Raw genomic sequence first — 16,679 nt, forward strand, 5'->3', positions numbered from 1 at the left:
CACAGAGTGGAATATTACTTGGCCATCAAAAAAGATGAAAATTGTTATTTGTTACGATGTGGATGAAACTAGAGGATATTATGCTGAGTGAATTAAGTCAGTCAGAGAAAGGCAAATACCATATGATTTTACTCATATGTAGAATTTAAGAAACAAAACAAATGAACACGGGGAAAGGAAAGAAAAATAAAATAAGATGAAAATTGAGAGGAAGGCAAAACATAAGAGATGCTGAATTCTAGGAAACAAACTGAGGGTTGCTGGGGGGAGGGAGGGTAGGGGGATGGGGTAACTGGGTGGTGGGCATGAAGGAGGGCACTTGATGTAATGAGCACAGGGTGTTATATGTAACAGATGAAACACTAAATTCTACCTCTAAAACTAATTTTTTTAAATGCTACTGCTCTTCAAAAGGCCACAAATGGCAAAGAAAGCCAGAGCACCTGCCAGGTTGGCAGAAACTAAGAAGATATACAATTAATTACAACTTGGGATTCTAGAGCAGAAAGAGAACATTTGTAGAACAGTGTTGGAAAATCAGTGGAGTCTGCAGATTAGTTAATAATATTGTATCAGTGTTGATTTCCTGGTTCTGATAATGGTTATGTAAGACGTTAACAAATAGAGACAGTGGGTAAAGGACATATGAAACCTCTTTGGACTGTTTTTGCAGCTGTGTAAAAGCCTGAAACTATTTGAAAATGAAAAATTAAATAATTCAATATGTTGCATTTTTATGTAATACCCTAAACAACACAGAGCTTTAAAATTCAAATAATGCTGTGTTCTTTTTAATGAGTTATGTTTTTGAGGTTTATAGTTAAATATGCAACTCTTGGTCATATAACCTCAGATCTCAGGCTTCTAACATTCACATTAATGACAAAACTTATTCCCAAACTGCTTTCATTAGATATGATGAAGTTTTACTCAAATAAAGGAAAAATCAGTATAATTAAGTTATCGGAATATTACTACACAGCATCAAAAAATCAATAAATCAATGGTTCTAACCTTCTTAGGGTTGGTTTGAGAACCTTATGAAAATTAGGATACTGTCCCCCCCCCCCAAAATACATAATACACACACCTAATCTGTATACAATTCTATAGGGTTCAGGACCTCTGCCCCCTTAAAGTAGAGGGTCTTGCACCCAGATTAAGAACCTTTGTAACAGACAAAAAAGGAATAAAAAAAATCAAACCCAAGTTTGCAATTTTAGCAATTGGACAAACTAGATATCAAAAATAGAAGGAAAGAACGAAAAGAAAGAAGAAAGAAAGCAAGCAAGCAACCACAAAAATCCAAAACCTGCCTTTGAAAAACATAGAGAAATAACAGCCCTCTTTTCAAATTCATAACTGCACTTGCAAGAAAATAAGAAAATTATGAGGGACTAGAAATAGAGGAGTATGTGAACACTGAAGCCAAAGCCATCCCGGGCAGGAGGGAAGGAGGATCTGAGACCCCCCACCCCCAACAAGCCAGAACTCTCAAAGGGCTACACCCTCACCACCTCCGTGGAAGGGTGACTCTGGAGAGCAATTAGGCAATATCTCATGAAACTGGAGACATCCGCTCTCTCCACCCAGAAACTCCATTCCTTCCTGGGTATCCTGGGAGACATGCACGGGAAGGCTCCTGGCAGTGCTGTCCGTCCGTAACAAAACTTTAGAAGCCATCTAAATATCCATTGTCAGGAGAATGGAGTGATCACGTTGGTATCTTCACACATTATTGTATCAAACATCAGTGAAAACAAATGAACGAGAGCTGCACACACCAACATAAATCTCACACATAATGAATGAAGAAACATGTTTCAGAAGAATCTATACACTCTACTATTTACATGCATTTTATAAACATTATCTGTTAAGTTATATTTTATTAAGTTTTCCTATAAATATCCTATATACATTTCATTTCTGTATTTCTACTATCTCTATATTAGAATATTAATATGTATGTATAAATACAAATAGAGTGAAAGTATAAAGAAATGAATAGGAATGAGAAACCCCTCTTTGGCTGGCAGCCCCCGCCAGGGCAGGAGCAGAAGGGGATGCAGACACGGAGCCTCAACCAGACCGGGCATATTTTCTTTCTCACATGGTAATGAGTACATGGGTGCTTGTTTCATTTTTTTATAAAACTTGTTTGTATGTCTACAGTATTTCCTAATAAGCTTTAAAAAAGAAATCAAGTGACTGCTTTTACCTCTACTCGTAACCATTTTCCTTTGCAATGGAAGAGGCAGACTTTCCCACAGAAGGGTAATGAAACGAAGTACTCAGAGGTCATGTGCTGCAAAACAGAAATGCGTGACACTTTTATTACTCTGAGCAAGGAGCAGATTGCCACACAGTTAGAAAAACATCGCCGTGGCTCAGGCCGACTGGTGAACCCGTATTTAGCCGGGCTCCCCATGAGGAGTGGGCGGTGGTGCGTGCATGAGGGTGATGGCCTGTCCTGTTTCTCAGACATTTGCTGGTGGCCTCCTCTACTCTCCCCCTCGCACGTGGCTCATAAATGAGTGCTGTTAAACTGTCTCCAGATGTCAGTGTGCAGGTCAGTGTGATTCACCCAGGCACTGATGCCTTCAGTTAAACAGGAAGAGGGAGAATGAATCTGCCAAAAACTAGGAGAAGAGCCTGGAGGAAAGTGAGGTTGGGCTAGCCATCCAGAAGGCCTCTTCTTTTCAACTTTTAACATTTAGATTCAAAGATGAGATTTTACTTCCAAAACAAATGTTATCCACACAAATATGGCTATCAGTGCCAGTGAAATGTCAACAAGTCACAGCTGTGGACCTCTACTCCCTCCTCTTTACTGTAGTTTGAAGCTGGGGACCTGCCTGGGACTCTCTTATTCAGGATGAATGTTTCTACTGTCCCCAAAGGCAATGTCTCCATTCAGGTTACCAGAGCACTAGGGACCATCATTTCACCACCATAGGTAATAAGCACATGCATTCCAGTCAGTCACTGGAGGCAGCTTCTCTGGATCTCTCAGATTTCTCCAAGATAGACTAGCTATCTTGGAGAACTATCTCCAAGATAGACTCCAAGATAGAAACCACACTTCAGTAATGACCCTGAGATACAGCTAAGACATCTGTAATACAGGAAGAGGTAAAGCTACAGATCTAAAGATTCTGTTCTAGACTGTAGTCTGAATACAAGTTTAACTTGATTCCACAAATATTTTGGAATACCTGTTCTATATATGACACTAGATTAGGTACTGTAGTTTGTAAGTGAATTAAGTGCCCACCAGTACCTGGTCAGGCTCTGTCTCTGCCCTCAAGAAGCCCATACTCTAGTAAGGCAAACAAATACCCAACAGCTAAACTATCAGGTGGCAAATGACACCATGAGGCATATGCAGAGGTGAGAGGGGAGGGTTCACTTCTAGGAGCAAGGGGGAATATTCTGGATTACAACTATAATGTCCCAATGGAGGTAAGAACACCACCTTAGAACCTTAAAACAAAACCTCTACAGGCCCTCATTCAGAAAATAATACTAGAATCAAAGGGTAAGGAGCTTATTAATACATTTAGACAGAGAACCACATTTACAGAGGTAGTAGGTTCTCAGGGACCAAAAAGAGCATGGGGAGTGGTGCCTAGAAGTTTTATCCTCTTCCTAAATTCCATGGGATTTTTTTTTTTTTTTGCCCCAGGCAGAGGACCCAGCTGGCTGTAGCAGACAAAGTCACAAACAGGTGCACTGTAGCATCAACTGTATCTTGTAAATCACAAATCTGTCAGTTGCCGAGCAATTACTCTGCGCCAGGCACCGTGCTGAGCAGGCCTGCCTCGAGTCTTCATGACAGTCCTATGGATGGCTATACACATTATTATTATCCTCATTTCCTAATGCAGAAACCAGTGGCTTTTTTGTCTTTTAAGATCTGCAGTCTGGGGCTCTTACCCACTATTCTACAACTCCTACCTCAAACTAGTCAAAAGTCATACACTTGTAACCTTTTGTTTGAATTTTTTGGATTAATTTTCAAGGTGGGTGATGCCTGGCCATACCTTGCAATGGAAGTAGTCCTCTATCTTGTGCAGAAGATCGTTGAGCTTGTTCAGACCTTTACAGGGCACCTGGCAGTAGAGTGTGCCATCGGAGCAAATATTAGTCACTCTGACATTGGTGTACATAGCATCAATCTGGAACAAAGGACACACCAAGGATGCTTGAGAATAGAGCCAGCTCTTCTTTCCTTAAGGGCTATCTACTTCAATAATCTCATTGGTCTTTGCATTTTAAAATCTTTTAAGTAGGGGCACCTGGGTGGCTCAGGGGCTAAAGCCTCTGCCTTCGGCTCAGGTCATGATCCCAGGGTCCTGGGATTGAACCCCGCATGGGGCTCTCTGCTCCGCAGGGAGCCTGCTTCCTCCTCTCTCTCTCTCTCTCCGACTACTTGTGATCTCTGTCTGTCAAATAAATAAGTAAAAATCTTTAAAAAAATCTTTTAAGTAAGCTGGAGAATAGATAGGATAATAGAATAATGTGAAAAACTCATTTGGATATCTCTCTTCCCACTGGGTCAGGCACAAAGTAGACAGTTTGCAAACATTAACTTATTACCAAATTTCATTACCTGAAAGGCTAAGAATATCTTTCATTTTGGTTTATTTTCTCCACATTAACTGAGAGAAATCATTATTACATGAAACATATTTTTGTGACATTAACAGAAATGAAAATAAAAAACTCTCACAAAATCAATCCCATCTTTAGCATACTTTCTAACCTGTGTTTATCAGCCACATGAATTTTAGTAATTTTAAAAAATTATAGTCATAATAAAGGTTTCATTTTGGCCATTTTTTTAGTCAAACCATAATACAGAGATCACTCATGGTTGTTCTACCTATGAAACACATGTTTTCTCAATGTTGCCATGAAGTCTACAATGACCATTTTTAACATCCTTTTCTTTAGGGTGGCTGTTCTGTAATTTATTTAAAGATTTCCTTTTTTGGCAGGAATTTGTGTTTTTCACATTTTAAAACTGTAAAAGCTATAAATTTAATAAACATCTTCATGGATCTAATTTTCTCTTCTTTTGTATTATCTGCCCCTCTTATCGTTGCAAAATAATTTCATATAAAATACAGTTTTAGTGTAGACACTGGAATATAAAATGAAAACCCAATTCCTAATAATGACTGTTTATGTTTTGGCCTTCTTTCCCCCTCCCAGCTCCCCCCTACCTTTTTTTTTCTTCATTCACAGGGAATGTGTCCCTATCTATTGCTAGCCTAAAATTTATATCATTCTTTTCCAATAACTTTCCTCCCTATAGTATGTGTAACAGATGACTGTAGTGGTCACCGTGCTACCTGAAGGTGAGCCTCCAGAGACTTGTCACAGATCGCCTTCAAGCAGGTGGCGTTAATATTGACATCATCTTCTCCTGAGGTGTCGTACAGGACAACAAGTGGGATATCCGCTTTTTCAAGTATTTCCACTGCAAAGATCTTTCCACAAGTTAAAGATTCAACCACCTTTACTAAATCGGGATCATCACTTAAAACTTCCAACCCTGTAAAATATTGAATATTTTAATTTCTACTTAATTAGCAGAATCATTCTAAGATTGAACAGGTTTGTTTTGGCCACTTATTATAATTGTGATTCTACTAAAAAAATTCTCACAAAATTTTCCAGGGAAGCTCTGTTTTACAGTCTTCTTCACATTACCCATCCTTAGGTCTTAAAATAGATATTATAGTGTGAATGCCCTTTTAAATGATTATACAAAGGCAGGCAATCTTAAAACGAAAAGTTGGTGCCCTATCAGAATTTGTGTCTCAGGAGAATGGTCTTCACTTTACATACAAACACATATTTAAAACAAGAAAACTAGTAAACATAAGAAGCTATCAATCAGTTATGTCTGTCAGTCACGTATTTGTACTTTTTTCCTAAAAATTTATCCTTGACCTTTTTCATTTTTTTCTAATTAAATATACGATTATTTCATATAAAATAAACATGAATGTATTGGCAATTTACAAAACCACTTTTTTTCTTTGATTCTTCTTAAGCACGCCATGATGATTCTGAGTATACCAAAGAACCTTGTAATTTATCAGAGAAAGATTAAATTGTACTTAATATAATATGGGTATTAGGTGAGTTTTATTGTAGTCCGATAACTCTTTAAATTATTTGAAAATTGTAATTCTATGTAGCATATACATGATAACTCAGTTATTCTATTATACTAATTAAAACTAGCTCATCATTTCCGAAGCGGTGCTGTAAGGCCCATTTCCGTATACTTCCCCTTGAAATCCACAGCACAAGTTCACAGACTGCCTCTGGCCTACCTCTCTCATTCTTGTTCTGTTCTCCAGACATGGAACATTACAGCTTTTACCAAACCTCTCATTTCAGCATCCTAAATCTTGGACTATACTCTTGATATGTTCTTTTCAAAACTGCCTCCCAGGGGTTTGTAAGAGGCTTCTAACATTACTTGAGATTTATCTCACAGACAGAGCCATACTGAGCTCCTCCAACAGACACATTCTTGCTGAGAAGGAGGTATATCTCCAAGGGCTAATATTCATGAAAGAATGGCGATCATTTCCTGAATCGAGCTCAGGCTCTCCTGGCACGATGCTTATACACTTCCATGTCCTTCCTCGTATGAACGTGGCAACCATGTCCTCCGTGGCTGGAGGCTATCCCTACGATGTCACTCATGCACATGTGCAGAGACACACGAACTTGAGCTTGACACAGGTGATGTGTTACTTGCCAATGAACAGCAACCAGAGCCTACCTCAGTGGGAAAGAAGCAGGGAGTCACTTCATAGCACGTCAAACAACGGGATTCAAACTGACCAAACCTCATGATATGGGGCCTCTAGCATTGTTGCTAGGGCAGTCAGGACAACAACAAAACCTTTAAGATGGCCAATACATATTTTTATAATAAAATATATATAAATAAAATATTATAACATATTTACAATGATCACATCTTATAAAGAGGATATTAAATATGAATTTATTCTTATCTTTCAAGAAATAACACATTATAAGACTTTGAAATATTTAGTACATTTTAGGATTTAGCCACCCAAAAGTACAGTGGTAATAATGTATCAAAATGGAGTGAGCATTAAAAAAAGTTCCTCTTACCTGCTAGCTTACACTTGGTAGCTTGGAATGAGAGTGAACAGAACTTTGGGTTTAACTTGTATGCTTTGCTCTTTTCAATATTTTCACTGAAACCGTAGTCAACATAGCATACCTGATGGTAATAGAAATATCACTTAGGTTCAAATAAAATGTTTTAAGCTCACTTCTTTAAAAAAATCTGACACATTAAACTAGTTGCTTATATTTCATAATCAGCATGCTAAGTGGCACCAGACTGCCTGGAAAATGCCAGGGGCGGGGGGTACCCCTGACTCAGCCCAGGAGCGAAAGGGTAGGGCTGGAACCAGGGAAGTAAGGGCTCCTGACTCCAGGCCCCACTCTGCTTTGCCAGTCGGAAGAATGAGGGAAGACTGTGAACTCAGAAGCCTTGGTACCAGCTTCTCAGCAGCACCACCGTCTGGTTCTGCCAGCCCTGACTGCCAAGGGGCAGACTGTCCCTGACTGTCCATCTCACCTTATTCTTTCTTGACTCACACACTTCCACTAAGGATGCATGTCCTTAGACAGTAGTGTTTGTTTCTAGAGAGAGCACCACCTAGAGAGGGAGATTTATCAGATTCGAAATCCCCAAATCACTTGTGACGATGGCCTATTCCCAGCAACTATGCTTTGGAGGACCGAGCTGCTCTCTGTCAGTGACAACAGTGATGTCATGGCTAGACAACAGGGAATTCTACACTGCAAAAATAGGTACTTCTGGTTCATTTTATTTCAGTGATACAAAGCTTGGTTAGGCCTTCGTCCAGCTCAGCATAACACCTTAAATTGGAAAGCACTATATAAACAGAGCCTCTTTTTTGAGAAAAATAAAATCTATAAACACTGAGCTGTGGTTTAGAATGATAACTACAGGATGATAATATGAATCTGAGGGAAGGGGCGCATGGGTGGCTCAGTGGGTTAAAGCCTCTGTCTTCAGCTCAGGTCATGATTCCAGGGTCCTGGGATCGAGCCCCATATTGGGCTCTCTGCACAGCAGGGAGCCTGCTTCCTCCTCTCTCTCTGCGTGCCTCTCCACCTACTTGTGATCTCTGTCTGTCAAATAAATAAATAAAATTAAAAAAAAAAAAAAGAATCTGAGGGAACTGTTGAAAACCTGGTATGCTTCCTAATTCAAACAGGACATTATTAAAACAAAGCAACAACAAAAATCAGAGCAAAGGCATGGCTAAGAAATAATGAGTAGCACAGAGCGAGGTGCTTTCACTTCCTATAGAAAAATTAAGTCCACAGGCCAGCTTCTTAGTACCTAGATTATGATACTAAACACCCCAAACAGAAATTCTGCCCAGCAGAGAATCAAAAGCAAAAAAGAAGAGATGTGGGTACTGCGAACACCTTTCAGACCACCGGATGATTGGGTGTGTGGGGCCTCCATGTCCCATGCCGGAGACAATCACCTCCCAGAGTCCCTATCCTGACTCAGAGCTCGCATGGGCTGAGATCTCTGGTGGCGCCCCTACAGAAGGCAGCCAGCCATTTAAATGTGGGGCCCGTTTCTCCAGTCCCAAGTCATTGGGACTCTGCAGGGGCCTCAGAAGTCAGGAGCACTCCTCTCCTTTCATAACTATCACCACCTACAACTTGGGCTTTGCTCTTCTCAGACCTAGAATGGAGATAACACAGTCTAACAACAGGACACAATCCTCGAAATCATCAGTCCCTAGTGTCACGAGACTAAAGAATAAAGGCTCCAAAATCTTCAGAGGGCTTCTGTAGTGCTTGGAGTGCGTTCTCTTGTCTTCCCTCCTTTCTGAATCGAACACCGCATGGCAAATACTTGCATGTCAGCTGCAGTTTACAGAACACCTGTTGGGGGACTGAGAGTTTGACTCACACCACACCCTGCTCTAGGTCCTTTGCTCTGTGAGGACTGAGTGGGATTTCTCTCCCTAATGCCCTGGGATCGGCACAAGCAGGCTCCCAGTCCTGGAATCCAGCCCCAGGCGATTCCTGGTTCTCTGGCACCACTCAGTGGCCGCAGATCTCACTGTGCCCTGTGCGAGAGAAGCAGCCAGTCTGGGTCAGCACCAGACCACACCGCGTCAGGGCATGACTTCATCCTCCTGTTTCCCATACTCACCAGCTGACAAGTGGAAAGCAAGGAGGGAACTATACTTGCTGTCGGGCATGGCACAGCTCAAGAGGAGTAAGACTGGCTAAGTAGCTGGGGTCTCTCCAGATAAAGGGGGAACTGCATGTCTGTCTGCTTCATGGGCTGTGGGGAACAAGCTCAGACCAGAATCACTCCAACCCCTGCTGTGTGAGGGCTTCGGACTGTACAACACAGGAGATACCCCTCCACTCCTACACTCTCAGCAGCCACGCTATGGCGAGCGCTCCCTCCCCACCAGACACTTGCTTCTTCTGGCTTTCATGACCCTGCCCTCCTGGTTTTTACTTCTTCTTTAGCCATTCTTAATATGTGTGAAAGGTCTTCTTTTCCAGAGGAGGCTCTGGTGAAGATAGGGTCTCTCGATCAGAGAGTTTTCACCCTGGGAAGGGCATTTGAGATGCAAAGAAGGGAATGGAAGGACTTGAGCAAGGGCACAGGACGTGCACAGGCAGAAACAAGATTAGGGCCCAAGCTGCTAATCACACTATGGTCCCCACTAGTCCAGTTCTATGCTTGGTCCTTGGCTTCTAACAGATTTTTTTTCAAACTTTATCTACATATAATTTATACTGAATGAAAAATGTCCATTTAAAGCATATAGTTTGATGGATTTTGACAAATGTATGTACCCATATAATGACCACCATAAGCAGGATACAGACCATATCCACCACTCCAAAAAGTTAAACGCCCTCCACCCCCTGTCCCAGGCAACCACTGATGTGACTCCCATCACTACAGACGGATTTTACCTATTCTTAGACATCATTTACCTGGAATCATACAGGATAACTCTTTTGTATCTGGCTTCTCTCACTTGAACAGTCTGTGAGTTTTATCCATGTGACTGTTTTCAGTAATTCATTCCTTTTTATTGTCAAATAGTATTCTGTTATATGAATAAACTACAATTTCCTTGTACATTCACCGACTGGTAAAACATCTGGGTTGTTTCCAGTTTGGGACTATTAATAATAAAGCTGCTATAAACATGTGTACAAGCCTTTTTGTGGACCTATGTTTTTATTTCTCTTGTGTAATACTTAGAGTCATATGGTAAGTTTAACTTTATAAGAAACTGGCAAACTATTCCAATTATCAGATTCTTAAAGTCAGGTCAATTGCTTAAAAGTTGGAGCTTTGTAGATTTAGTTAAGGAATTTCCTAAATCTCTCCATTAGAGAGGTGGAGAGGGTGGCTAGGTAGTTTGGGTAAGCTTGCCTCTGGAAGGGTCAGGGTCTCTGCTATGGAACCATTTGGGCAAGAAACAGCAAGTGTCTCTTTCTGAACCTCCTAACACTGTTCTTGGGGTCAGGGGTTTTGGGGGAGAGTATCTGATGGACCTAAGCCCAGGTTCAGCAAGTAGTATTTGCACTCTGGGACACAAAACGGGTTATTTTCCAGAGACTGACTTCACCACAATAAATATGTTTCAAATTATGGAACAGAGACTGCAGAAATAGAAGTATATTTCCCCGTTTACAAAACCTAGACAAAACTGTGCCTCGAGAGCGAGCAAGTTCTCCTGTTCATCTGCACTGAGGATAAGAAAAGAGGTCATGCGGCAGAGGCTGACCACCAGGAACATGGCCAAGTCTGGAAGTCTTGGGGCCTGCTGAAAGAAGAGACTGGTGAAAGAGCCCTCTGACCTCTCCAAGAGGACCAAGAGGGCTACACACGGACAGCTCCTGGGGCATGACCCGAGCCCTGTTCATGGTTCTCCTCCCCTGGCTGCAGAAGAGGGGAGAGGAAGAATGTCATGTGCTTTGATCTGTATGCTTCCCTGACTCCAGAGTGCTGACCTGGATAGGCAGCCCACAAAGCTCTGATCAGTGTTTATTGTATATCTCCTGAGAATGAAAATAAAGGCCTTTTCCTGACTATATCACAGATTTTGAACAGTACCATGGAAAAGTCTATTTTTTTAACTAAAACTCTGAGATAATATGACTACCACTGACTTAAAAGCTGACAGAGATAATGTTTTACAGATATTATCTTGTCAACTGGAAAAAAACTACATGCAGTTACGAAGGACACAATATTAGAAGGAACACTTACATTTGAAAAATAATGTGTTTGTCTTCATAACACTATGACAAAGTAAACAGTGCTTGCCTTTATTTTGTTCTCATCCATTGAGATGATCTGTGCCCGTAACCAAGCATCCTCCTCAGCATTTACTGCCAATAGCTGCCCTACATGCACGGTCTGGACTGGCGTGACCTTAGGGTTCTTACTGTAATACTCTTTCATCTCATCTTCCATTAATTCCTGAGCAGCAGAATAGTCTTTGCCCACATACCTGAATTAGTTAAAGGAAAGAACACACAATGAAGCAACCCAGGAGGAGGGAAACCATAAGAATTCATTAATGTTTGTCTGTGTTTTCCACAGCCATCTCTGGTTCCAGTCTCAGACCTGGCTTATACCAACAGGTAAGAGAACATATATTTAGTAAACATTTCCATCTTGATCAAGGAAACTGTAATATTGTGGAGTTCATGCAAAACAAGACCAGGTCGAACACAGCAGGGTAAACGCGTGGCAGCAGTCCAGATAGCTAGAGGATGTCACAGTAAGCAGACAGGGAAACTACAGGGAGGACGAGGCTGAGAAAAGATTCAAGGGAAGGGAAGAAAGGATATATAGTAGAAAATGGAGATGCCAGTGCAGGCCAGATTAGCAAGAGTAGATTTAAGATTCTGACTAAGGCTGCTGGAAGTCTTTGTAGATTACTGAGAAGAGAATCTAGTTGACAGCTTTGCCCTGAGGCTGGGTTTGAACAAAGCTTGAGCTCTGAAAACAAATTAAATTTTAATAGAGAAAAACAAAGCCTTAAACACACTAAACACGACAATGTGACAAACCCCCCCCCCCCCGCTTATTGAACAAATTTGAGCAAATTATCACAAAATGTTGAGTTTTGATATCCTTAAAGAGATGATATCTTCTAGCTGTATCTCTCTTAAATTATACCCTTTCTGAGAAGTCTTTTAGGATATGACCTATCCCCTTCTATAATTTTCTGCTGTTGGAACTGCAGTCACCTTGTCCAAGTTTATGTTATCAAAACACACTATTTCCCTTTCTCTCACAAATAGGCTGTTGTTTTCTTGACCATCATCTCAGGGATAAGTCCACCAAAGGCCTCCTTCCAGGGTGTAGACTCCAGCAAACCAAGCTCGATGCCTGCAGCAGGAGCTGTCTCGGCCACAGGAGGCCGCCTTTTTGGCTGGGAGCTATGCTGACCATGGAGATGGGGACATGCCAGGAACACACCACCCTCTGGTTTTACTCTTCTAGGTTTTACCAGTGCCCCAAATGGTCCCACAGACCTTTAAGAAACTATTCTTAACGTTCTCATGTATTTTTGGTAACTATCAGCAGGACAGAAGACATCCTATTCAAGCTATTTGTTACTTGAGGAGAAAAAGCTTTAAATAATCCTACACAAAATAGAAAGAATGCCTTTTTTTTGAGGCAATGGCTACTTTAAAACCAAATATTACATGGACATCACTTATTCTAGAGGCCGAAGAAGCTTTGTCACACTTTATGGGTTCAGGTGACTGAGCTCTGCTAATGTGAAGGTGCTGCTGGAGTGCAGGTGCAGGCTTGGCTCCGAAGTCCCCCGGAGGGTTTGCAGCTCTGCCTCAGAGCCTATCTCCTGGGACCCTGACTCTCCTGGGCCTCCTTTTAGTGCTGCTACAGCCCTGGGGGCCCGGTGGGCCAAGGCCTGTGCAGCAGCCTGTGACTTGGCAGTCTGCTCAGCACGGGCACCTGTAAGGGAGGACGGGAGCGGAGTGAAGCAGCATGAAATGTGCTCTCGGCAAGCAGTAGAATAGACTGGCCACAAGGCTTGCGTGGGGTTGATAGTACAGTTGTGGCAAAAATGGTGGGTAGTGGCAAGAATGAGGTCCTACCTTGTCCCCAAATTACCTAAGCAAGTGGGAAAGAATGACAGGTAGGCCAATTCAGTTATGCTGTTAAGTACAAAAACTTTACAAAGTAATTTTTGAAATCAGAGACAAGGGATTTCCGTACTTGATCTGAGGATTTGCTACAACACCTTCTCAGACCCTTTATGAGTCACAGGCCCAGTTTCTAGAACCTACTGCCTGCCTGGGTGAAGATGAAAATACAGAATAGGGCTCAACCCAGCTGGAATCTATAAGTCTTTGGGACTGGTGTGGGGGATGCCAATGACCTAGGGTCAACCTAACAGCACACCTTGTGCTTGCTGGCTGCCAGCCACTGTGCTGAACAGGCAGAATACTAACTCCAGGTCTCAGATTTATACTGGAGAAGGAGATCTAAACAATCTGAGGACCTGGATCTAATCATCCTGAAGGAGATTAAACTCTTTTACTAAAGTCCTGGACCTGATCCAGATTCCTGCCAGCCCTTGGTAGGAACACCAGAAATCCCATGATCTGTCTAGCCCAGTGGTGGGTACACGGTCTGACAACAGAACCAGCAGCTAATAGTAACAGACACCAACGGATCTTGCCAAGGAAGCCGATGTGGATTTCCTTCTAATGCTAAATGGTAGAAGGTAGCATGTGCTCCTCAGCATCTTTCCTCTACGTCAATTTATTAGTGAGCCACAGTGGGATCCCTAACCCTCACAACCCATTTACATCTTCAGGTCATACTGCATCTTAGAATAAAAGCTTTACTCATTTCCTACCTCTGTAGCAAACAAGCCTTCTCCAAAGCTTCTGTATGTTCAAATGGGAGAACTTTATAATTTTTATCTATTCTTTCACTTCAGGAATTTGACAATTTTTTGTGGTCTTTCTTTAGGCATTCCCAGTTTAGCTATGAGTCTCTGGAGGAGTACCAGCCCAAACCATATGGATGCTTTGGTTGAAGAAGCCTGGATACTATCCTGATTCAGCCTTTTCTTTTTCTGTCCACAAGCACACTCCGGGCAGGTGCCTCTAGAGATCTGCTATACACTTCCCATTCTTGATCCTGAGTCAGAAACTCCAAATTATAGTCTTTTAATATCTTCTATGTAGTCTATATTTTCTCCAAAAGTCCACATCAAGTGCCTGGATCTGGACCTTTTTTTTGTAATTCCAATGATCACCAGCCACTTTGACAATGATTGTTATCAAAAGGTCTGAGTAAGTAAGCAGAGTAGCTTTGGCTCCAAGGGCTAATTATACTAGGTAGGCAGTGCTTAGGTTTTCTGAATTTTGTGAAACGCTACATAGTCCCAGATTTAATAGTATTACCTATCTACTGAGTGACTTACTTTTTCTATGGATCAGGTATTGCTTTTGACATACATAGTTATCAGCATGCTTTCAACATAGATTTTGTTTCACATTCAGAACATACTATCACTCCAATTTTTAAAACTGTTAGTTATCTTTTCTCACAAGAACAGATGTATATTTTTAAAAATCTAACAAATATTAAGAATATATGCAGATACCGATTTTTTAAAGTGCTTTGATTTCAAGATTCTCACCACCTACTGGGAAAGACAAATGTACATATATAGTTATAATGTGGAAGAAATAAAAATTAATCTAAGAGATACAAACACAAGAAGTTCCAGCAGTTGAGAGAAATGTGCAAAATATGAAAACAAAAATTATTATACTTCATTATAACTCTACGCAACTAAGAATATACTATTCTTCCTCAATTCCCAGCATCCGTGGGAAGAATAGCCAAGTGACAGTAGTATACCAGGGTCCTAAAGAATTAGAAAATAAAACTCACCTGATAACCACTTCGTTTGTGTTGCTCAGTTCAACCACCAATACTGATGGGGACGCCTCAGTCGGAATGATTAATGGAGGAACTGCTATATTCTCCACAAAGGTATCCGCACATTTGGCAATATTTTCTTCTATCTGCAAATACTCTTGTTCAATCATAGACTTGATATCATAATCTCCATGTGCTTGCCCTGCATCCTTCAGGATTTTGTCAGTGGGCAATGGAAGTTTAGCATAGAGAATGGCCTTCTGGGGATTTCCAGAAATGTAGTCTATGGTGCATACATCAGAAAACGAGGCAAGATTTTTTAAGGCATCCTCAGGAAATTTCACTTTGTACATGTCCTCAAAGGCTTTGGGGAGTGCACTGGCCCAAAGACCACTTGAGTATTTTGCCAGAAGCTCCGCAACTTTCTCTTTCAAGTCTCCTGGCATAACTGTTGGACACTCTTTTAATGGTGGTATTGGTTTTGGGGCAGGTAGTGGGGATGGAGGCACTTTTTCACCATCCAGTTCACCTCTCAAAAGCTGCTTTCTCTTAGCTGGATAAAGAAGTAAATCTTGACCACCACTGCAAGGTTTTTCCACCTGAAATTTTTAAGTAAAGCAAATGACAGATATCTCAACGGCTATTAACAACCTGAAAACATATTAATGCATTTTAAGTAAGAACAACACTGTTTTCAAATTAATCAAGAGAACACAAAGTGTACACTTTACTCTTTTCAACTACAAAGACTTGATGCATTTCCTTCATCTACAAATAACATCATGAGCCACATTTCAGAAAAAACAGGGAAATAGAATAGCATTAATTTCACTTATGAGGCATCTGATCTCCAACAATCCTATGAAATCCTGAGAGTTTCAGCCCTACAAACCACACATCTCATTGAGTTCTCTGTCAGATCCAAAGCAATAGCTTACAAAAACAGACTAAATATAAGGTAGGATGAAGCTATGAAAGGTATCAGAATGTCAGGAATAAACTGTTGGGGGAGAGCTAGGAAATATTTAGACAAAATGGAAGCACCATTTTTTTTTTCTTCTTCCTGTAATGTCCTGAGAAAACCCTTAACTTTCCATTATTTAGAAAAAGACCCTCCAGAGGGAAGGTGCAGTTTTTACAACCACCAAAGTAGAAAGTTAGCTGAAAACTGCCCCTCCAAAGAACAAGAGATGAAAATGCCTAGCATTTGTATGTCATCCAATCTCTAATTTGATCTGTTTAACATTTCTGAGAGGCATGGCTTGATGGCATCTCATATAAGAGAAGAAAGAAAAACTGATGTATGGCACCATTTTCTCCAAGTTTTAAGCCTGTATGTTATTGGTCTGCAAACTACAAGCTGCAGCCCAATGCAGCTCATCACCTGCTCTGGCCTTGCCTGTGAGCGAACATGATTTTTATCTTTTTAAATGGTTGAAGAAAAACAAAAGAATTATTTTGTGATGTGAAGATGGTATGAAATACAGTGTTCATAAAGTTTTGTTGGGACACAGCCGTGCCCATTTGTGCAGGTGTTGTGTTTGGCTGCTTTTGCACTTCAAGAGTGGAGTCAAGCAGCTGTGCCAGATGGTGGGTAACAATGACAGCTGTTGGCCCTCAAAACTGAAAACATTTACTA

At 41.1% G+C, this 16,679-nt stretch overlaps 1 protein-coding gene across 5 annotated transcripts in view; it reads right to left on the reverse strand.

Moving 5' to 3' along the window:
* The window catches only part of TDRD7 (tudor domain containing 7), a 74,770-nt gene that overhangs the window by 18,837 nt on the left and 39,254 nt on the right, over positions 1–16,679 (reverse strand). For all 5 annotated transcript variants that reach the window (XM_059411243.1, XM_059411239.1, XM_059411238.1 and 2 more), the window contains 6 exons: positions 15,053–15,639; positions 11,429–11,615; positions 7,174–7,285; positions 5,361–5,563; positions 4,047–4,181; positions 2,222–2,308 (listed from right to left, as the gene is read on the reverse strand). In XM_059411243.1, the coding sequence (XP_059267226.1) occupies positions 2,222–2,308; positions 4,047–4,181; positions 5,361–5,563; positions 7,174–7,285; positions 11,429–11,615; positions 15,053–15,639 (1,311 nt within the window). The remainder of the gene's footprint in view (positions 1–2,221; positions 2,309–4,046; positions 4,182–5,360; positions 5,564–7,173; positions 7,286–11,428; positions 11,616–15,052; positions 15,640–16,679) is intronic.

This window comes from Mustela nigripes, chromosome 9, assembly GCF_022355385.1.
Source record: "Mustela nigripes isolate SB6536 chromosome 9, MUSNIG.SB6536, whole genome shotgun sequence".
Lineage (NCBI taxonomy): Eukaryota > Metazoa > Chordata > Mammalia > Carnivora > Mustelidae > Mustela > Mustela nigripes.